This window comes from Athene noctua, chromosome Z (genome assembly GCF_965140245.1).
Source record: "Athene noctua chromosome Z, bAthNoc1.hap1.1, whole genome shotgun sequence".
In the NCBI taxonomy this organism is placed as follows: domain Eukaryota; kingdom Metazoa; phylum Chordata; class Aves; order Strigiformes; family Strigidae; genus Athene; species Athene noctua.
The window spans coordinates 84,036,328-84,060,667 of NC_134077.1; the positions used below are offsets into that span (position 1 = coordinate 84,036,328).

The following is a 24,340-nucleotide window of genomic DNA, read 5'->3' on the forward strand; positions in this document are numbered from 1 at the left end:
AGCTCCTGGAGGAAGGCCAACCTGCACCAAACTGACCCGGGGCTAAAACACTCTTTTGGGGGCGGGAGGCGGGGGCTGCCCGAAGAGATGGGAGAGGGGAGGGCTTGCTGAGAAGGCTCACGTCCTACCGCCTCAGGGAGGGGAGCGGAGGGGAAGAGAAAGGCCGGCGCGGCACGGCACGGCGCGGCGCGGCTCCGCACACCCCTCTGCCCGCCCGCGCCGCCACCCCCCTGACGGGGCTGCCGCGCCTCCCGCCGCGCATGCGCAGCCGCCTCCCGCCGGCCGCTGCGGGGCGCGCATGCGTGGGGGGCGGGGGCGGGTGCGCGGCCCGGCGCTGGCGGGAGGAGGAGGAGGAGGAGGAGGAGGTGGAGGAGGAGGAGGAGGAGGAGGAGGAGGTGGGCGAGGGCACGGTACGTGGTGGGCGGCGCGGCGGGGCTGCTCCGTCCCGTTCTCCCCGTCCTGCGCCCCTCTCGGAGGAGGCTGTCCTCTGGGTTGCGGCCCCCCCCCCCCCCCCTTTCCTCCGTGCGCGGCCTGCCCCGGGCCTCGCCTCGCCTCGCCTCAGGCGGGACCCGGGGCCCCACCGCTGCCTCACCCGGCCCACGGCGCCCGCCCGCCTGCCCCGGTGCACGTCGCCTGGCTGTCCCGGCCGGCAACCCGCCCGGCGCGGGGGCTGAGGGGGCGAGGGCCGGGCCGGGGAAACTGTCCCGGCGGGCCGGCGGCGGCTCGGCAGCGCGGGGCGGCCCGGGAGGACGAGTGGGGTGGGTTAGCTCGGATCTGCTCGTCACTCTTTTCTGGGGTAGTTTAAGAAAGAAAGGGAGGTGTCCTGCACAGGTGCCAGCAGCCTGGTACCTCGTTACAGCTGGTAATTTCCTAAAGCACACAGGTCTGCTTGGAACGTATGTGGGTACGACGCTCTCGTTACGTGCATTTACCGCAGTCTTGCAGTCCGTCATCGGCCGGGAGACTGGGGAACTGCAGAAACATTCGCAGTGTCTGTTTTCCACGTTTCCTTTTGACATCTAGGTAGCACAAACAGAGTAACGGGGCTTAGGTTAACTGCCGTTGAGAAGAACGTATTTTCAAATGCTAGATAAATAATTCAATGGCAGACAGGGTGAGGCCGTCATTTAGAGACGGAGCCTTAAAAATAACATTGCATCAGGTTATGTGTCCTTTGTATTTCTTGTTAAGAAAATGTGTGATCTGTTGTAGTAGTTAACTGAGGATTTGTATGTGGTGCTGCAGTGATGCCCGAAGTCTAGAAACACGTTGAAACTGCTGTATTTACAATACATCCTCTTTGAAAGGGAGGGAAAAGTAAAATGGCCAGATTCTCTTGAGAGTTTTTCTGTTATCTTTAAGACCCCGGAGGGAGGCATTTGAGGGGTTAGGAAAGGGTTCATCTGAAGTGTACTGTAACCCCGGAAGCCACATTGTTGGGCCATAGCTGTACTGCTGGCATGAGCAGGAACTCTGATGGCCGTCATGTAGGCTCTGTGTCCGCAAACATGAGAGCTGCTAAGCTTTTGTGGAGCCATTCAGTTCCCCAAGGAAAAGGTGTTAGGAAGTAGTCCACAAATGGGTTCAGGTTTCTGGTGGCCGATTGGACTGTACTGCTAAGGAAATATGTCAGAACTGCAGTACTTTGTCCAGCTCTGCGCTCCCCAGTACAAGAAAGATAATGCCGTACTGGAGCAAGTGCAGTTAAAGGCCACTTAGCTGATTAAGGCCGTCTGATGTAGGAGGCAAGGCTGAGAGAGCTGCGACTCTTCAGCCTGGAGAAGAGTCAGTGGGACCTACAATTGTGTATAAATGCCTGATGGGAGGGAATATAGAAGTGGAGCCAGGCTTTTTTCAGTACTGTGCAGTGAAAGCACAAGAGGCAGTGAGCACAAACATACATACATTTTTTCATTTAAACAGAAGAAAAATTATTGCTGCAATGGTAATTGAACACTGGAACAGGTTCCCTAGAGAGGTTGTGGCATCTCAATCCTTGGAGGTAATCAATACACAACTGGAAATGATCCTGAGCAGCCTGCGCTAGTTGACCCTACTGTGAGCAGGGGGATCGGACTAGACAATCTCCAGACGTTCCTTTCAACCTCAGCCGTTCCGTGTGTCTATGATTCTCTAATGTACCTGAAGAAAGATGTCTTTGTTTTACTTAAAGAAACAGTGTTTTTTTCCGGAGTGCTTTGTTATTTTAGTATTCAATTGCTACAGATCAGTGAAAGTTTTAAGTGTTCATTTCATCTGTCAGTACTAACATTTAGTTTGCTCTGCAGATGTCTTGCAGCGTGGCAGGTGAAGAGGACTTCTTTTTGGAAGAAAAAAAATTCAAGCAGTACTGTGAAGAATTTGTTAAACATTCACTGCAGATAGGAGATGGTTGGGAGTGGAAAACTAGCAAGGTAAAATACATGATCATGGTGTCAGTTTTTAGATACCCTTGCTGGCCTTTTTTGAGCTATTGACAACCACCACAAGCTGGAACATCCTTTAAGGAGGGTTTACAACATGTGACATAAACGGCATTTTACACACCTGGTCCCAAGAACAAAATGGTGCATAGGTGGTTTACATGAGGATTGAGGCCAGTACATGTATTGAATAAGGTTTATGAATCCAGAAACAGCTGCTGGGATGCCCTTGTGCAGCTTGTTCTTTAACAAAGGGGTAGGATTACCTGGATGATTTCTGTTTTGAATAAAAAATGTCTCTTAATACGTTATGCAGTCTTCATTTTCAGAATTCCCACTGATGGGGAAATGGTCACAGCTCTCAACAATGAATGGTTAGCTATGCTTAAAATTGAATTAAAAAAAAAAAAAAAAAAGAAAGCTGTTGCTTTTAATCTTGACTGCCTAGCTTCATCTTCCAGCCTTTGGAAGCTGTACCTTGTCTGCTAAGCTGAGGACCCTTTTTTATCAAAACTCTCCCTGTTTTGATACGTTATGTTCAGATCAATTAATCCCCTAACCTTGTCAGTGTAAAACGAAAACTAGTTGAGCTCCCTGACTATTTGACGTCCTCTCTAATATTTTAATTAGTCTGGTGGATCTCCCCTGAATCTTTTCCAGTATATAATAATCCTTTTTCAACTGTGGGCGGAACTAGACAATAAATGTTGTATTACTGTGAAATTCAAACCGTCCTACTCCAGGTGAGTGGTTGTGGTTATGTAGCCAATGATCACTGTAATGCTTTAAGCTGAAAGAGCACATAGTCTTGTTCTAGATGTGTGACTTAATATTTTGTATTGAAACACATGTCAGCTGTATACAGCAACCAGAAAGATCTGTCTGTATTAATTGATCAATCCTCATTATTTACTGCTTCCCCATAACTTTCAGACCTCACCAATAATAATTACATGTTGTTTCTAGGCCATTAATCAAAATTTAAATAGTGTGGGGCCAAGACTAGTCCCACAGGACCCCATTAGAATCACTTCTTTTATGACGATTCCCCATTTTTTTAAGTTAGATTCAAGATCTGTGAATTAATCATTTTTTCATCCTTTAGTGGGTGTCAGATTAGTGTGGGATTATTTTAGTTTTTTAATTTCTGTTTGTGGAATCAGCACTTTTGTGGAAGTCTGAGCGTATATTGATATGACTTGTATGTTTATCTACCAAACATGTCTTTTTTAGTTACCTTGACACAATCTATTTTTCTTAGAAAGTAACTACATTTACCGTATATATTTCTTTATTTACTGAATTCTGTATGATGTCTTTGTTGTTTTGCTTGGGATGATGTCAAGATAAGATGTATATAGTTACACACATATACAAATTAGCCAGTATATAAACATACATTGATACATGCTGGCTTTAACAATGCCTAATGATAACCACTTCATACTAATGTCCTGCTTAACCACTGCTAAAGTAAAAACTTTGTAAGTTGTGGTTTACGGCTACATAATTTGTATTTGTTCTGTAATAACAACAGAAATATTTTAAATATTTGCTTTTGCTACTTTGAATGCTTCTGTTATTTTCCATCTAATAATAATAAATCCACACTATTCTAGAATTTCTTTTTGCCACACTTTTTTGATGGGTGGGCAGTGTAGGTTTTCATGTTCTCTTGCTTCTCTGGCCAAGTAATGGATGGGTTTGGATACCCATTATTATTATCTATTTCTTCTTTCTGCTGTAGAAAATTTACTGCTCTATTTTTTTGGTGTTTTTTTTTACTTTAATGGCTTTAGTGATTTCCCACGCTTTCATAAGTTTTGAGGAGAAGAATCGTGCTTGTACTATTTTGAAATGCAACAAGTTCTGGAGTAAATGTATGCCATCATTTCTCATTTCTACATCAATAATTGTACATTAACATTTGTAACCCTTTCATCACAGATGAAATGACATTTCAGTAAGAAGTAGGATCTTGGCCTTAGATGCATTCTGTTTAGAAGTTTTTTAAAAGAGTGCAAATATTAGCCAAGTGTTACAATGCACCCTTTCTTACAGGCAACCATTTGAAACTTTAGATTTCAGTCCAAGGCTATATTTGTGAGGATTTATTCAACAAAGAAAGATGCTCTGAGCCTCTGTTGGGAATTTAATACATGGGTCAAAGTTTGAACTTTCTGTGAAATAAGAAGCTTTGCTGGAAATGGCAGAATGAGATAGATTTTTGTTCTCACATATAAAAAAATTGTAAGAGGGTTTTTTTTTTTTAATGGACCAAGTTGGCGACTCTGCGATTTCATTGTGTGATAAAAACCTGGCCATTGAGACCATCCATTTATAGTATGTAGTCTGGAAAGGAAGTTTTTCGTTAACAAGATGTCTCATTGTCTTTTTCCTTTTTTTACCAATATATGTGTGGTGGGTAGTTTGGGCACTCTTAATTTTGCTGATGTAATGCACTTGGATCCCGTTCCTCATTCCATACTTACGTGAATAGACCCATTGATAGCAATAAGACCACACAAGAAAACCAGGCTTGTAGAACTGTGTTCTTGTGTTCCTGTGCTTTCTGTAGAGATTAAATTTAGATGATGAAATACTCATTGTTTTTGTGGAGCTGGCTCTTGTGGCATAACTCACATGGTCCAAGCAGAACCCTGTATTTATAGCTGTAAGTGAAATGTTATAAACTATGTTATTTTTATAATCTTTTTGGTTTGGTTTGGTTTTTTGTGTTTGTGTTGTTTGTTTTTTTTTTTTTTCCAAGAGGAAAGATGTAAAAAAGCCATGAGCACCTCTACTGTAGGACCTGATGGAGCTAAACTTGGATGCTGTTATTAGGGATGTATAGTTAAATCTCGGCTGTGAAGGCCCCTTGCTCGCTTTCTGCTTTATGTTGGTTTCATATTTAGTTAGGTTAATCTAGGTAATCTTATCAAAGGCTGTATCGGTTCATTTTTCCTTATAATACTCACAAGATAGTTGCAGTAGAAATGGACTCCCTTTCCACATTAATGAGATCAAAGTCTTACTAAAGTATTGATTTATTTATAGGGGCAGAAGTGTACAAAACACGTAACACTACAGAGAGTGCAACAGGAGGGAATCCTTCTCTTTCCTGCCACCTCTCCTGTAGCCTCTGACATACAGCTATCAAATACAGAGGCTGCTAATGCCAGGTTTCCATCTATCCATAGCTGTTTTTTCATGGCACTCACATACTAGAGAATGCAAATGCTGTGGAGCTTGACTCCTTTCTGCTGACAGGAAGAACTGGTTCGGGGAGGTGAACGCCATATCCAGCCCTTCTCTGGCAAAGCTCATTGTGCCTTGAGGGCATTTTACCTCTGTGGGTGGCTGTCGTACTTTCCTTGCTGCTCTTAGGGGGATAAATACCAGCGCAAGTAGCCTTACTCCTTCCTCTCACAGGAAGCTCCATACGGAGATTTGAGAGTGTTGAGAGTGAGAGAACTGGCTTTTGTACCACCAAGTTAGGCTTAATTTTTCTGTCACTGTTGTCCTCTGCATGCTTGATTCTTCACTGCACACGATGCAGTTGATTCTGCAGCCAGGACATCCAGCCAAGTTTGGCGGATTCATGCTTTTGATGAAATTTAGTGAGAAAATAAGGCATGCAGTAGGAGAAGTAACAAGCAAGGTAATTGCTCATAGTATGATTCATGCTTAAAAATTCATGGACAAAAATACATGTAGAGAGCATTATAAGTTTTTATGTGTGAAACTTGATAAGAACAATGTAAACGAGTAGCCCATAGCAGATTCTGTAGGTACATATATTCTACAGTGTCCTTGAAAAAGAACTAGTGTGTCAGAGTAAAGCCCATGTTTATTTAAAGGTCAGAATACGTGAAATAAACTCTCTTAGCAATGACAGATTAACCAAGGAGTTAAATTATAGTTAAATTTGCAGCCTTGTCAAGCAATTTAATGCTACGTTAATGAATTTTGTAGAACGACTGTTTTGAATAGAATCCTTTTTCATCAGATGTCATGCATATGCTTTTTGTGTTTGTCTAAAATAAAACATAATGAAACAGCTAATAAAACCCAAATTTATTTGTTTCCTTTGAGAAATAAGTTCTTAACATGCAACTACTGTTCTTTGTGCTCTGTATACTCTTTCTGCTTTCAGAGTGTACACTTTTCCAGTGATCTGTTACTAAACTTTTTCACTCTTCTTGCTTCTAATTAAAAAAAATAATGTTTATGTATGTGTGCGGGTAGTCAGGTCATCAAGGAGGGAAAGCTCCTAAAACCTTTTGCCTCTCTGAAACTGCACAAGAGCCTTTTACAACAGTAGACCATGTGGCCTGGGAAGCAGAATGATAAAAAGGGAAAAGGGAGAAAGTACAGCTCGCTCTGTTTTCTCTTACATTTGACCCTCAGAGGTGATCAAGGGAAGGGAACAAATTGTGACTCTGCACACGTAAGTTCTGAAGTGTTTTTTTGGGTTTTTTTCAGGACTTTATGAAAGTTAGAGGGGGAACAGAGAAAAAATAAACCCGTCTAGCCAAGAATTGGAAGTTTATACTGGTGTGAAAGCATTGCTTGAAATAGATAGGTGAGAATTGTTAGTAGCTGCTCATCTCTTCATGACTATAGTGCACTGTCTTCCAGTTCTTTGGCACTCATCCTGATCCCCCGGTACCAGTTGTCTTATTCAGTTAATAGCTATATTAAATTTTAATTTCACTGTTCAGGTCCTTGACTTCCTTTAACACCAAGAACTAGTGTAAACTACCTGTGAGAAGATGCTGAAAAGCAGTGCAGTCATCTGTGCCTGTAAAAGGACTTGGACCTTATGCCTAAATACCATGCTCTGATTATTTTTTAGAACAGTGATGGCATTTAGGATTTTGGTTACAGAAAATTTTTTTCTTTCTTGTTTTCTGAACACAGGACCTTGGTGATGGATATCTTAGTAAAACACACTTCCAAGTAAGATATAGAAACATCGCACCACATCTCAAGGAGAGAAACAATGATAACACTGAACAAACGTTATTTACAGATGTTGAAGTAAGTACAGATTTTAGACTTTCGTGGTTATAAAATAAATCATAAGCAGGATTTTTAAAAATACTATAATGTTAAATTAAATCTCTCCAGAAGGATTTCAAATCTTAAATTACCAGTGGCTTTTAATTATTCTTATAGTTGTTCTCATTCAGTACAGATACATGGGTGATGAAAATCGGGAGGGAATGGAAAGGCTCCAGCATCTTTTATGTATGTATTTTCCTCATGGAAGGATAATATTTCTTTTCACATTCATTCATTAAAAATAAGGAAGCTGGGGTTTTTTGGTGGAAAAAAGATTAAGTATTAATATTTAGTTATCTTAGAGGTAAATATTAATTAAAAAATAAAACTTTTTTTTTAATATTAATTTGAAGTGATATTTACTGAATAAATCAGTTGTGTATAAGAATTTTGTGCTCAGTGTATACTTTTCTGCTGTGGAACTAACTTAAAATACTGTGTAATTTTTTTGAAACTGATGGTGGGAAATAAAATAATTCAGTGTTCTTGAAGGAGAATAAACTACTTTCTTCCAGAAAATGAAGACCATTCATTAAACTCAGAGTGAACTGATCTGAATAATTATTTGCTTGTTTGATTCTGCGTTAGACCTCCAGACTACTGACTAATCAAGATATAAACAGTAGAAATTCACTCCCTTGTTATGTTGTTACCATAAATATGAAAAGAAATCTTGGATTATAATTGACTAAAAATGGTGTGTTCTATGTATTATAAACTGTTGAATAGATGGACATGGTATATTTTCCAGTTAACCTTTTTCTGCAACAGTTCCTTCTTTCATCAGCACACTGATTTTTTTTTTTTTTTCTCATAAAGACTCTGGTACAAGGTCTGAAATCAGTATTCTGTTGAGTTGGTTTCTGAAGGAAATGGCACTTAAAACAACCATTCTGTTTGTTAGTCTGTGATGTAGTTGTTTCTGCTGATTTCTGAGTTCACTGACACGTTTCAGCTGTATTTTAAAGAGGGGTAGATACCAAAAAGTATTTGGTTCTTAAAAATTTTGTGAAAGCAGACAGCTGGCTAGATGAAAATTACTTTTACTGGCAGGTAGAAGTCTGATCTTTATGTTCTGTTTGGCTAGTTGGTGTGAGTACAGAACTGGACTAAAGCATCACCTTGGTCCCTCAGATTGCCATGGGGAAGAGCAAGGGTTCACATGACCCAAGTAAGCTGGAGACAAGACATCGTTCTGTTACCACTAAGACAATTCATTCAATTCACTGGAAAAAAAAGAGAAGTTTTACAACTGTTGCTGATACACCAGCTTTGATATGAATCCATCTAATCTTTAGAATCATTACATTGCATTTGTTTGATAAATATCAATTACAAGCATAGTATGTAAGCCATCTGAAGGGTAGCTGAAGCATTTATTTTCATTTGAATTCTAGTCTTTCTTGAAATGACGGCCAATACCTGTGCTTCTGAGATTGTTACTTAATTGTTACTATGACAGTGTTTGTATACTTCAGTCCTGACTTGTAAGAACAGATTACTGTTTATATTCAAAATTGGTTTTGACAATTGTGACTTTTTTTTTTTTTTTTTATAATGAATCAGGTCTTCATTACAGATTGTATTTTGAAAGAACATCTTGTGAAAAGCTATTGAGTCCTTCTTCTGGAGAGAAGTGTCAGCTATAGGAAAAGTGTCACAACATAAAAAAGGCTTCAGAGTCTGTAACGTACTGAAACGGAATTTAATGTACTGATTTTTTAATATACTGAAATACGATTTCAGGATAAACTTTATTGTTTATCAGGATACTAATATTAATAATTACCTATTGAAATACTGTAAAGATTTCTATTTTGAATCACAGGAATGTCTAGGTTGGAAGGGACCTTGAACATTAGCTGGTTCTCTTTGAGAAGGAGCCCTTGTTCATGTTGTGTAGTAGCAGTAAAGATGAAGAGTGAATCAAAAGAAAGGTCTTAGAAAATTACATAGGTAATAAGACAGAAGAAAAAAATTGAAATTCTGTCCAAAATATGCACTGCTTAACAGAGATTATGTCAGATTTATATTCTTCATTGAACTGAAGGGTAACCAGGCTGTTAAAGTTACTTAATCTAGAAAATCGGAGAAGCACACCAATAAGTTGGAAAATGGAATTTGCTATGGATACGTAAAGTAAAAATATATATATTTAACACTGAGAAGAAAGATAGAAGTGGTGACTGTAGAGGGGATGAATTTGCTCAAGCACAGCAGTGTATGTATAAGATGCATGTTCTTTTCCACAGATGTCGAATGCAAGAGTCCTATTGGCACTGTTCTAACAGTCTGTTATTTAATGAGGTTTTGTTTTTGTAAAAATACATGTTGCACCCATAAATCACATGGTGTTATGGAGTTAAATGCAATCGCTTTCAATAAGTTGTTGAAATGGCTTGTATCGGGAATAGCGTGGCCAGCAGGGACAGGGAAGGGATCTGACCCCTGTACTCGGCACTGGTGAGGCCGCACCTCGATTCCTGGGTTCAGTTTTGGGCCCCTCACCCCAAAAAGGCCATTGAATGACTCGAGCGTGTCCAGAGAAGGGCAACGGAGCTGGGGCAGGGTCTGGAGCACAGGTCTGCTGGGGAGCGGCTGAGGGAACTGGGGGGTTTAGTCTGGAGAAGAGGAGGCTGAGGGGAGACCTCATCGCCCTCTACAGCTGCCTGACAGGAGGGTGCAGAGAGGGGAGATGAGCCTTTTTAACCAAATAACAAGCGATAGAACAAGAGGGAATGGCCTCAAGTTGCACCAGGGAAGGTTTAGACTGAGTATCAGGAAGCATTTCTTTCCAGAAGGGGTTGTTGGGCGTTGGCATGGGCTGCCCAGGGAGGTGGTGGAGTCCCCATCCCTGGAGGGGTTTTAAGAGCAGGGTCAATTTAGAGCTCAAGGATATGCTGTAGTTGGGAACTGTCAGTGCTAGGTGAATGGTTGGACTAGATGATCTCCAGGGTCCTTTCCAACCTAGATGATTCTGTGATTCTGTGAAGTACATTTGTATGAATAGAGTTCAGCAAAAGTTGTGGTCTTGGTAGAACTTGGAAAGGTTTCCACTGATTATACACATTCAATATTTAGTGTTTTTTTCCTTAGAAAATTTATAAATTTTGTTTTTAAATATTTCAAGTCTAAAGGAGCTATAGATAAGAATTTTCGTTTATTTTGGTGAAAATGTGGTCATTGTCTGATAGTTGCATATTTCACAATTTTCAGTTTCACAATTACTGTTATCATCTAGAATTTCCTATATTGTATCTGTACTATTTGTGTCTTATTGAGGTATTTCCATCTGTCAGTAGTCTGATCTCCTTCAAGGCATGGTAGGAGGGATGATGCATAGTTTTATGTAAGATAATTAACTAGGAACAATAAGAAAGGAAAATTAGAGGAATTAAAGTCCACGTAATCACTCTCCATTCTTAGGAACAGCCAGTGTTGACAAAAAGACAAGCTAAAAAATGTACTGTGGTATATGACAGGGCATAAGAAACCACAAGCTTTTCCTCTCTTGTTCCTGGGAATCCAGTCCAGTTATTACAAATAGAATGTTGGTTTTGGCAGGCAAGGTGAAAATTAGGAGAAAAATTAGAAGGCAGTTTTGAACCTGTGTGGAAGTACAGGAAAATTATCCATAGTGAGAATTTAACTCCTATTTAAGTAATTGAACCAAAGACACATCAGGGAAGAAGTGACGTTGATTAAATCAGTGAGTATATGTTGTTGTAACTAAGAGTACAGTCAGGATGTTGAAACTGCAGAGAAGCACAATTATTACTGTTCTGTTAATTTTTAATCTGTGAAATCATTATACTAAAGTATAATGATACCACACAGAAAAAAGTAACTTCATTCAAATAGAAAATCAATTATCAGTTATCACAGTATCAAAAATGTACTAGTCTTATGGGATCTTCAGGGAACCTGATCAAATGCTTTTAAAAGTTTATTTCAGCTCATTAGTCATATGGACAGTTAATGTTTCCAACTTTCCACCTCATTGTCTGGTATCTAAATATTTGGTGCCTTCCTGGTGAAGGAGTGGTGAATAACTATGTATTCTGGTCTTTTCTACAGAGCAGTCTGTATTATGTGGTGTGCTTGATTCAATTTATACAAGTTGTGTTTTCATCTGAAAACCAAGAATAAAATTGTGTGTGGGTTTCTTTCTGCTTATTTTAGATATCTGCAATATAGAGCTTGTCACTTAAATCTTTGTTTCAGCCTGAGGAGGTAAAAAAACATTTTTGGGTATAAATCAGTCAACCTATTTTAGGTGTCTTCTCTAGGAGAAGATGAGTCTAAAAGTGTCTGGTTTTCTTCACTGATGATCAAGGGGATGGTTAACCTAGACATAGATGTCTGCATTTTGTCATGTGAACCTCATACAGCAAAATACGGATCTGAGTTCTCTGAAAGCAGTAGTAGTTTTTGCTGGTGACTTCACTGGGGCCAAGATTTCACTTTGACAGCAAGGTTTATACTTAGTTGAGGACTGTGTTTTGTAAAGTAGGAACTCCAAAAAGACTCCACGTTGGAGCAACAGACATTGGCTTAAGCTTTGATTGAAATCTGACATTGAGGCTGGAGTGCTCCTGCAGTGGAACACTGTGGCCTATGTGATAGTGGGAGTCAGAACAGGCAGTTCACATAAAGAATCTGCACATTGCTGGCACACCAAAATACCACCCTGTTTTGGGGGAGTGGTGGTGTGAGTTGCTGTATTCTGTCTCCTGCTGGAACTTGTTACTTGCACAGAGGTTCCTGTATCGCAGGTGTTGTGAGGTAGTAGGGATGAGCTGATGGGCAGGGAGTTGCTGTAATGGGAGGCAGCCTGCTCTGTAGGACCAGCAGTGATAAGCAGAAGCCATGATCAGGTTTGGGAACCACTATGCTGCACTGCAGCAAGTTGGTGAGTTATCTAGTATGAAGCAGGTTTTCCATTTTCTGTAACTTCAAGACTTCTGCCATGGACATAATAGTTAATTGATGGTTTCTTCAGCTCATTGGCAAGCCTACAGAATTCAGGCTGTCTCCTTGTTATCCTTTCACGTGTCAGTGAACCTTTGATATCTGCCAGTTTCCAGACGCACTTGCTAATTCCTGAGCTGTTTTAGGCAGCAGAGGAACTGCCTTATGAACTCACATGAGGACTGTATAGGGTGTTGGGAACTGTGACAAGTCTCACAGCTTTAAGTGGGTACAGTATAAGTGCTGTGAGTTGGATTTTACTGTTTATATTGAAACAACTTTTAACACAAGCTTAAATGAAGGTAAATGTAAAAAAAGGGGATGCACAGACACTGTGAAGCAAGGTATCTGAAGACAGGTATCCATAAATACTAGTATCTACTTTGAGCACTTGAAAAAAGTCTTTCTTTTTATACTTGGCAGTAACTGAGTTGTCAAGGCATTTATCCAATCAGATACTTGGGGATCCTGTTTTGTGCAGACCCTAGCTTTCCCTTTGCCATCTCACTAGAAAAGGATTGAGAATGTTCCTTTTGAATGCCATTCTCTGATTTGTAGGTTTAGTTTAATCAAGATGTTTGCTTTAGAGTCCATATTGGTAAACAGAAACTACTAATGACATTGTGACTAACCATAAACAAACTTTTGACCGAGTTTGTGGCCAACACCCTTCTAACCAGTGAGATCAGATTCAGTCCCTAGGATAAGAGCTGAAGAGTTCATAAATCTTACAGAGAATCTTCCAATACAATAAAAATAGCACAGGATGCAAAACAAGGAATTAATACAAACAAACGGTGCCATTTAAAAAATTTTAAGTTGCAATTTTGTTCTGGTTAAATTTTTATTGAATCAGTTGTTGTCTTTCTGTGCTGTCCTGACTTTATGCCAGATGAGTGTCATCTATACTTTTCCACAGACAGCATAAATCTTGTGTAACCACCATACTGTGTTCTGTCTAATTCAACAACAATCTTCAGTGTATATTCTTTCTTGATCCAAATCATATCTGTTCTGCCAAGAGATCTGTCAGGGTCTGTATCAATAGAACATGAAATTGTGTCTTCTTTTGTGTAACTTCATTTATATGTGGAAAAAAGTTTAAAATATTTCTGTGTTGTCAATCTTATATTACCCAGATTTATAAGAGATTTCATGTAAGTTCTTCACAAGGTCTTCACTGAAACTAGGTGCAGTGATGACCAGCTGTGGGAGGTAATAAGTTTGATGCACTTAACCTGGGCTTGGTTTTGAGGGGTATTGTGGCACTGTATAAGTCTGTATAAGGCACTGTATAAGATATCTTGACTGTATAAGGCAGTAGCTTCTGCTTCCACTGAAGGTGGACTACTACCTTTCTGTATTTGTGTTTTTTTTTCCCTTCTTCAATCATCCTTCTTTCTTCCAGTCTAAGTAAATCACAGTGAACAGAATGGTTTTTCCTCCCTATGATTGAAACTATTCAAATGCTACAAAGTCTTATTCCACTTACTTTGAGTCCAGGTAGCCAACTGCACTGAAATGATACTTTTCATTCTAGATTTTAGTATTTATCATTAGCTGTATCCAACTCTAGCTTTTGTTAAGTGCTATGTAGACATGTTTTAAGCAAGGGAAGAACAATTACATCTATTATTATGTGAATTGTTCATAATGTGAAAAATCGTGTACAAAATCCAAAATGAAGATAGTCCTTCTGCCTCAAAGAGCTTATATTCTAAAAGACTAAAGTAGGAAAATCTGGATTCACTTTATGCATTCTTCTTGTTTATTATTCAAATAGCTCAAGGGAAGCAGTAACTTGGAGTAATAATTTTCTGTGTGTGGTTTGTGTCATCTCATCTGGGTATTGCAGAAGTGAGTCAGCGTGGAGCCATTTCTGAAGCTAGAGCCATTTCTACTTTGTGAAGGAGTGGGTAGGTTGGGAATGTTGAAAGTGTGTTAATACCTGATGTTGCCTTTGGAAAATGAGCACTGAGCTTCACAAACATGTTAAGTTTTGTGTTTACTTTCACACCTTTGCTGGTAGTTGTTCATTAGTGTTAGCGAAGATCTACCTGATGGAGGATGTGGAAATGAGTCTGGTGTCTTTCTTAAATTTCATACTACCATGTGATTTGCAGTTCAGCTGTGCTGTTCAGTTTATAACAACTAGAAAGTTACAACTCTTAGTAATTACTAATAATTTATTCTCTAAACAAATCCAGTATTTTTAGAATTAAGAGCAACTCTTTTTTCTGTGTAAAAGTAAACAAGATGACCTCAGTGTAAACATTTGCATAACCACAGTATTTGTTGGATGGTTAAAAAATGTGAAGTGAAAACTCAGCAAACAGCACTTAAGGAGAAAAATGTAAATACATTTAATGGAATCCAGCACTCCCTGCAGAAAATAGGGTGCCTATAGAGGGAGAAAATCAAGTATTTCATACTCAGCTAAAATATCAGTTTGTAATGAATGATCCAAGCTTAAGAGCAGTTCAGTGGCTCAGAAACAGGTGAGTTTGTCCTTAGTCTTTCACATAGTTTCCTTGTTGCTCTGAGAAGGGAAGTAAACCATGTTGCATCTGTATTCAATCCCAAAATACAGTCCCTTGAAAAACTGATGTTGGGAAGCTTTGGTAGATTTGATAGGAAGAATATACTCTAATTTCGGTTTGTCTCAGATCTGCTCAGACCCTTTTCATCACTCTTGGCTTCCTATCCCAATTCCATTAGGTCTCTGAGGACTGAGCCCTTCTTTTGGTGCTGTTGCCCAAAATGTTGCTAGTCAGCCTTAACTGGGCCACGGTACATGTTTGTGCCCCATAATTCTGTGTTGACCAGGCCACTGTTTGGCCCCATCTGCCAAATTGCGTTAATGCTTCATTGTCTACCATATGTACCAGAAACCTTTTCAAATGCAAGGTCACAGAAAGGAAACACAAATTATTGGTGGAAACCTGTGAAAAATAAATCAAGAAACCACTTATTCTAAGGAGATCTAAAGTGTGTTGCAAAATGCAGTGAAGATGCTTGTGATTTTGTTTAAAAATGTATTAATCTGAAAATGGAATTAGTCTTTATTGAACCACAAGGAAATGTTCTGGTGTGGATTTTATTAACTGTGTTCTACATGAAAAGGCTTGGCAGGAGAATGACATTGTTTAGAAATATCAAGGCTGGAAGAAACTTCAGTGTAGATATTACACCCCTTACTTGAGTTGGAGAAACCTCAATAAAGAAAGAATGCTGTGGTGACAGAAGTCATTTGAATCCCAGATAAGTCCTGCTTCTGGACTCTGTCACTGATGGCACGTCTCAGTCTTCATGGAAGAGGCTAAATGCTTCTGCTCCTGTAGACTTCTGAGACATGGGAAGTTTTTGTCTCCTACGCACAGACCTTTCTAGATAATTTTCTGAGTGTCACTTTGGTATCTGGCAAATCTTGTTAACAGTAGTTACATTTAGTTTACAACAGCTTTGATGACATTCTGTTGGCTTGACTATCATTGTGGGTGGTGGGACTCTGATCTTAATTCTCTACCTTATGCATTTTTTGATTGCTGTTCTGTTTTACCCAGTACGATATGCTTAATAAGTTTTCACAAACCTTAGAAATTATATCAAAGAAAATACATAAACTAATTATAAATCTTTTGAGAGAACTAAAGAAGCACATTGTATGACCTCCAAAAATTATTTCTTTTTAGTTTACATGTTAGCACAGAGTAATTTCAATTTGTATATGCTATCTTAGGATTCAGAGTTGTCGCTTAATATTAGCAAATAAATGCTACATCAAACACAGGAAAAGATGCTCTAATTTAGATTTGGTAACTGAATGTGACAGTTTACTTAAGAGTTACCATGGTTGAAGCATGGTGTAATCCCAGCAGAATGTCTTCCTTCTGCAGTAAATAAACATCCATTTCCTATGGAACACACATTGAAACTATGGTAAGTGAGGATGGTTTTCCCAGAATCCGAACTGTGAGAGACTAGTAATACCACTGACAAAAGTATTTGTAAGCTCCCTCACTTGGCCTCATGGTCCTGTATTACAGACATGAAAAAGCAATATTGTTATTTTTTTTCCATTTAGTGCATTTTTTTAATGACATCTAGAAAGTTGTTTTTAAAACTATATATATGTGTGGTTTTAGTGCATCTAGACCAAAAAAACAACCCGGGCTGAAGTATTTGAACTTTTAAAATTCTTCAGGTTAAAATTTCATTAAATAATTTTAAAATGTGATTTAATTTAATAAATGTACAGTCTGTGTTTTTTCACATGTTCCTTTTTAATAAATTATCATTATTATGAGATTCTAAAAATAATTTTTAAAAATGGTGCCAGAGTGGATGTCAGCAGTAATTGTCTTTACCCTGTAAATTATGCTGACTAATTTACCTTAAAACTGTGTGTAATTGCATATACAGCAGAAGTATCAGAGATAACACAGGCCACACATTCAGATAGTTTACCTACCTGGGCTGTGGGTTTCCTACCTCAATTTGCCAGGGTAATGTCTTTTTTTACAAGGCTTGGTGACTTTTTCATCAGATGTTTTGATAGCCACATGCTTGAAATGCCTTGATATCTGGGCAAAAGATCCCAAGATTCCAAATGCTGCAATTTCGTTAGTGGAAGAACTTGCGGGAAATTAAAATCTGGTTTTCTGTTTTCAATTTAAAAAGATTACTATAGTAGTCTTAGTAAGGAAAACTGTTACAAAGAGATATTTCTTGTTTGTCGTGTTACTATTTTAAAAAAAATTGTTCACAATACAGTGTTTTGTTGTTACAATGTATTGTCCCCCCCTCTGGTTTTTTCCCTCCCCAAAAAGTTCAAATTGAGCTACCTTGAGTGGAAGAGACGCTGAAGTGATGGGCATATCAGCAGTGCTTATGGTGGCACATGTGGCCACACCATGGCATCCTATTATATTATTTAATATATTAAAACTAGTGTGTGTTGTAGCATAGTACCATTGTGGCATTTCCTGAGCAGTTCTGTACTTGTGGATGATAGGAACGAAGAGTCTTGGGGGGGAGCATATCAGTAGGATAGAATGATTCTTCATCACATACGAGCAAATAGATACTAAACACCTCCCTAGCCAAACCTCCCAAATCAGGAGTTGAAAGAGGCTTTATGCTGTTTTTACTCAGTATGACTCGTAAATGGGGACAAGCATGCGTTTAAAAGCTCACTAGCATGCAAAAAGACCCACATACCTTACTCTGAATTTTACTTTCGCAGTTTGCTTTATGTCTAAATTGCGTTTTAAGATTATGCACTTTAGGGTTCAATGGAACACATGATGCATATTGGTGGTAGTGGTTCAGAACTGATTAATCACTGAGATAGGCAAAATGCAAAAGGATTATCCTCCAAGCATGTACATTGAAACTGACAGGGATGTTGTATATAATAGAAAGAAGATTAATGTTAAAATTCATAAAAACGGTTATTCGTGTGTGTTTGGAATAATCTGGCCTTAAGAAGGTAAAGGGAAGGGATTTTGGAGCAATAGAAATACTTTTGAAATTAATTGATATAGTATTATATTTTGGTTTGGCCAGCATAGGGTATGGAGATAGCCACCTGATAAATGAGTAGCATTTTTGGAAGCCCGGGTTTTAATGTGTGCTTATGTTTTATGTCCCTGCATATGTCATAAGTTGGTGATGGTGGCAAATAGGGATGGAAGGAGTGAAGAAGAATGAGCCTTGCTCCAGCACTCTGGGTGGCATTGCTGCACCAGCTTGTTGGGCGGTATATGCTGTGCCAGGTGTGGATTTGTTTGCTCCCTCCCAGAGTTGGCGAGGGAGTCCTGAGGGAGATTGCAACACCCTAATCATAATTTCAGCATTAGACTGCTCCAGGGGCAGTCTGATGATGTGCTGCCCTAACTTCAGCCAGAGCATTGTCTTTTTATCCAGACTATTTTTCAAATATTTATGACATTCGCTCACAAACAAGAAACAGGACACTGTAGTATTTGTCAGTACTGTTCTACCACAAAGGAGACAAAATCGCAATCTAGTCAATTGTTAGCATTTTACTTTTTATAGCAAACCCCAAAATACTTCATGTTGCCAGTCTTGCATATATGCCTGCCTCCGTTTCTTTTAAATTAAGTTGTTCTGGGAGAGTATTATGCTCTTAATTTTCCAGGGACAATGCTCATCTGTATTGGAGCAATGCCCTTATTTTCCTAGGTGCCTGTATTTTGTAGCAGCATTATGTGATCAGTCTTTCAGTGTGCTTGGATGCACAGAATCACAGAATCATCAAGGTTGGAAAAGACCTTGAGGATCATCCAGTCCAACCATTAACTTCACAGTGACCGTTCTCAACTCTACCAGATCCCTCAGCGCTGTGTCAACCCGACTGTTCAACCCCTCCAGGGATGGGGACTCCACCGCCTCCCTGGGCAGCCCGTGCTAACGCCCAACAACCCCTTCTGGAAAGAAATACTTCCTAAGAGCCAATCTAAAATTACTTGTATGCAACACACAGGTAATGTTGGCTTAGAGTAAATATTGCAGAGAAGCGTGGCTTCCTCAGAACCAGGCAAAATGGCCAAACTTCCACATGATGCTGCTGTGCAGAAAATTCATTGTTACTGTCCTTTAAGCTGTGATGAGAAACTGTAAGTTTTGTTTCCTCCCCAACACCATCTCATAATTACTGTCGCTGAATTGTTCGCATGGATCACTCTCAGGTTACACAAAACAATCCATTTTTATTGTAACAAAACTATTACAAAGAACAGTTACTATTTCCTACTCTGGTAAAAGATGCAGTCTCATCCTTTTCTTTCTGCATGCTAAATCTTTCTGTATCACAAATCTTACTTATTAGCCTTGTTATTTAAAAAGCAGCCACTGCTGGTCTTATGTTAATATTGTAAAGATAGCAATTTAGCTTTCATATTGAGGTCAGAATGTGGTGTTCCTCGAGGACATTATAGGGTTATACTGTGTAATCAGTGTGTGATTTTGAGGTCTAGTCCTTCCTAGATACAGCTAAATAGCATTGAAGTTCATTGAGATTTAGGAAATTCCACTGCAGGAAAATGTGTTCTAGAGTTAATGAAATGTTTTATTGTCAATAATAGCAATAACTTATCTTTCCTTATACAGACAAACACAGTGAGGAGACACTGCTTTCTTACCTTTTTTTGAGTCAAGTCTCAGTATATGTCCTTTAAAAATGTGGCTGTGAAAATAAGACTTTTTCCTACTGGAGTGGTACTCAGCATGATACTACCAAAGCAGAGTGTTAAAATTTAGTACTAATGTGATTATGAACACCCCAATTTCAAAATTCCTATTCTAGTTTACAACAGAAATGAAATTGGTTCTGTGACTTTGTATGAGATACAGGTGTTTTCCTGAATGAGTGAGACAGTGTATCTTTAATGTATATTAGGTAATTTTTAGTTGAATCCGGCTTGTTAATATTGTGTAATCTTTCTGCCCTGGTTTGCCAGGGACTAGTTCAGACATTGCTTAGACATGCTTATTGACAATTTAAATGAGGTACTCTCACTTCTACTGTATACAAGATACTGAAAGCACATTCTAAGCAAAGAGAACTTGATCAAATGTTCATATATGTTTGGGGACAGGAAAATACACTGCTTAGCATAAATGGATGTCTGTAACCAGGAGTATTTTGCTCAATGGGTAGCTTTCTCATGACGATCTGTGGTGGTGGCAATGAAAATAAGTAATTTGAATTGACTCAAGCATTTTTTTACCATTTTTCTCGGTATTCTGGAAGAAGATGTAATGCCATATGCTAAATAATATTTAAGTTGCTTTCTTGAAAAGAAAACAATGAATTGTGAAAACTCTTCGGGATCTTGAGATAGCCATTTCTGGGGGATAAGTGATAAACTAAGATGCAGAAAGGCAGATGGCTGTAGTACAGAAGAGAGAAAGCAGTGGCTTGTAAGAGATTGAAGACTTGTACTGTAGGTAATAGATCATATTTTATCATATAAGCTTGAGTCCATCTAGTGACTTTCGTAACACAGTCATTAGTATTTATTTCCATCTGTATTTTGTATTTTTCCCAATTTGATAGCTTGCCAGTAAAATTTCTTTCCCACACAGCTGAACCTAGCTTGCAGACTGACAGGGCACAAAAAAACACCTTCAGAGGAAAGCACATTAAAAAGCTTAGAAATCACCAGAAAGTGTTAACGGCTCTGTTGGCTGTTACACAATGGGATGCAGGAATTGCAATAATGTTCTTCTTCCATCTGGTGCCTGCAAACTTGCTGTTTTCTGAGGCATTCATTGCTGTAGCAAACTGTTCATTTATTCATTCATGTGTAGTTGCCTGTTATTCTTTGGAAAAGATTTGGGTTGAAATCGGCTCAGTTCTTTGTTACAGAAGTGCTCAGTGTCAAACATATTACAAGAAGATGTCAGTCCAAATGCAAATATCATGAAATTTCAAAGCATCTCCGCATGTTGTATATATTTGGAATGTACTGTGAAGGTGTAGTCCCAGGAGTGAGGATTCTGACTGACAATACTCAAAGGAAAATCATGCAATATCTGTGCCAAAATGTCTGTCTTAGAATGAAATTTCAATTTCCGTTTTAAATTTCCTGGCTTATGTTAGCTCACATCTCGGCCTTAAATTTTCCTCTTTTCTTAGCATCTCTGTAGTTATTTTCTTTGTTACATCTGGACTGGTTAATTTTCTGGAGTGAGAGATAGCTACTGTTTGGAAGGTGTCACTCAGAGAGAAGAATGGTTTCATGATCTAAAGGATGGGGAAGAGCTGGAGCTGGTGCTTATCATTCCAGTGGCAAAAGAAGACAACTTGCTTCTGGAATGGGCCTCCTCATTTCCTTATATTGGCTACCAGTTCGGGCAATACTGGGGTTGCCAGTTTTGTCACTTTACTGCAGAGCAGGGACCGTCTAGGTCCTCATGAGGAATATCTGGAAGAAACATGGGCCTCAGCCTGCTGGCAGGATTAGTATTTACAGCTTTCATAGGAAAAGCTTCACAGTTCTGTTAGGAGGAAAGTGAGTGAAGACAGGGACAGGACACTTTCTTCTTATTGCCAGACCAGGAAATAAAGGAATTGATATGTAATTTCTGAGCACAAACCAGTCAAAAATGTCCAACTCTTGGTCCTCCCTGAACATCTGAAATAACTGTGCTCACATGGCAAGAGTCTTTGATGATGTGTTCATAGCAAGACAGGCTTGCCAGGTTAGCCATCACCTGTCTTGCCTTCTGTTCTCCCAGAATTTAAATTAATCTCTTGAGTCCAGCAGTAGGGAGCATGTAAGTGAACTTATTAACAATTTTCATGAAAGTATTATAGGAATTCCTAGCATTCTGCCCATTTTAGTTAAATGTCATATAATAATATGCATCTATGCAAATCTTGTCTTGCTTTCAGAAAGTGTGAGCAACAAGGGGTGTGAACTGAGACTGCGCTGGAAACATTCATTTTGGTATATGGAAACTTTTAGGTGTTTTACTATGTAACTGTTGTCTTTTTCACCTTTTTCTTGGAGGATTGGTGTTCTCTGTATTGATCTAACTATGGTAGTTCTTTATGGAATTTGTCACTGTGTGTTGTATACCTACGTGCTACAGGTGCAGTGACTGAAATGCTTAACAGCAGTTACTGGACTAGAGAACCCTTGTGAAGAAGGAGCAGTTTCCATCCACTCTTGGTATGTTACTTGTGGGAGAAAAAAATCAGTATTTCACAGAAAAGGCTCAATCAAGTGAGACTGTTTTGGTCTTATAGCTAATGAGAGAAGTTTGAAGAATAAGCTGTAACTGGTAGGATGGCAGTACTGCAGAAAAAAATTGGGAAGGTGTAAACAATGTACAGATATATAGCATTACAACCTGCACAGTAAATGTGCTTATAAAAGTTTCTTTAAAATTGCACTGTGTGTTCTCCCTACACAGTTTTGAACTGTTAACATCCTGGCTACTTTTTACAATTCGTTGATACAATAGGCTGATAATGTGCACATTTCTGTTTCAAACAATCAGCTACTGTGTTACGAGATCTCAATTAAATAAATAGGAAACTTCATATGAAGTGTAGTTTATGCTGAGGTCTTCTCTTACAGATTTCAGTATTAAAGATATTTAGGATGAAAGCATAGCTCCAATAGGCAGTAATATGGAAAAGCCAGTGGTTGTGGGTAACAGTTTTTTTACTGATTTCCTTCGAAATTACCTTAAGAGGTCATACTGTCTGTCTCTCACTCCACCACAATGTATTTTCAAGTTGTTTGCCCAGGTCAGTCACATCCGGCAGAGATTATCCATAATTATCTGAAGATACTAAGTTCCCATTAAGCTTTGCAATACCAGTTAGTGAGATGGAGAAGAAAGGCACTGGTAATAACTCAAGTGGCTGATTTCCACCCAGGGCTGAAGAAGAGGGAAGGGAGGGATGGAAGCCATAGTGAGATCCTGAGATTTATTTAGCCTGTGTCTACATTAGTACTGTGGTTCAGAGCAATAGTGTAGTTTTGGAGCAAAACCCCCAGCTGTCTCTGATTCCCCTAAGTGGTTGGTTTGGTACACATGAACTAGATTTCTTTTGGAGGAAACTAAACTAAGAGAGTTGTTCCAAGTATGTACTTCATGGGCACCAACTCTCAATGGAGATATAAGGGTCTAAACCAAAGACTGATTTTTATGTTATGTTTTATAGCTTTGAACCACGTGTAGTTAATCTTTCAGTTCAGAGAATCAGGCTATGTCCAATCTGCAGTAAAATCTTGGAGCTCCATACACTGTAGGTTTTGGGGTCTCCACCAAGTATGAATGCCCTTGATCTATTCCTGTAGTGCTGTATTACTACTTGCTGATACAGGTGTAGCCCTGAGTGGCTTAGTGTAGCAGCACTTGTGCCCAGTAAAGTGGTCCTAAACTAAGGACCTAAATTCATGTGTAGTAAGTGGAGAGCAGTATGTTGTTTTGAGTATCTCTAAATAAAGATCTTGTCTGCTTGAGTTTAGGCAGCAGCTATACAGACATACATGGTCTGCTTTTGGACACCTTCAAAGCCAGTTATTTCTTCACCAACTAAATTGAAACTTGAGCCCTGAATCTGAATTAATGATCTGAATTCAGTGTTTAGCTTAAGCAAACTGAATTCCATCTTCCAGCTTCATTAGTTCTTCAGCCTGTGAAATTTTTCTTTTCCCTCCTTTATGCACTGCTCAGTCAAATCCACACTTTTGAGATGTTAGCAGATAATACTGATCATGTTAGAAGTGAGGTGTTACAAGAATCAGTAAAACATGACTAACAGTCATCCCGTTTTTGGCATCTGGACCATATGATTTTCAGCAATCTCTAGAAGCTAAGTGTAGGTTTCTGAACTGATGTGGTACTTAGCAGTGGTGAGTTCTTTACCTATCTTTACTGGAAGGTTCTGAGTACATTGTGCCTTGTAAAATCAGGCCACATAGGCACTGAAATAGAAACCTGCTAATGTAAATCCAAGTTTCTGATATTGAGGGTTTTGTTCAAGATTTAGAAGATAAGGCAGGGTTAATTGTCTTGAGTAGTTATGCAGGTTTGCATGAATGAACACAAGAGCAAGAAAAAGCTACCTACGTGAAATCCTAAATCCCTGATAGGATGCATGGAATACATTTAAATGTATCTCATTTGTAGGATCCTTGTGCTTCAGCAGTGTTGCAGCGTGTGTTTTAATGTATGTTTAATGTATGTTTAACTAGTCCAGTGATTAAAATGTAGAAATGCAGTTAAAGAATGATGGAGGAGAGTATGCAATCAGAATTTTGATCCCGTGGACTGGTTTTAGCTAGAATTATTTAGCTTTCAAAAATAAATATTACAGCTGCAGACATTTA

General features: G+C 39.0%; 1 protein-coding gene across 1 annotated transcript in view; it reads left to right on the forward strand.

Annotated features, from left to right (window-relative positions):
• Positions 1 to 349: 349 nt before the first annotated feature.
• Positions 350 to 24,340, forward strand: part of ATG10 (autophagy related 10) — an 81,971-nt gene continuing 57,980 nt past the window's right edge. Inside the window, exons 1-3 of the mRNA XM_074931687.1 lie at positions 350 to 410; positions 2,289 to 2,414; positions 7,347 to 7,466. Of these exons, the coding sequence (XP_074787788.1) occupies positions 2,289 to 2,414; positions 7,347 to 7,466 (246 nt within the window). The 5' untranslated portion in view covers positions 350 to 410. The remainder of the gene's footprint in view (positions 411 to 2,288; positions 2,415 to 7,346; positions 7,467 to 24,340) is intronic.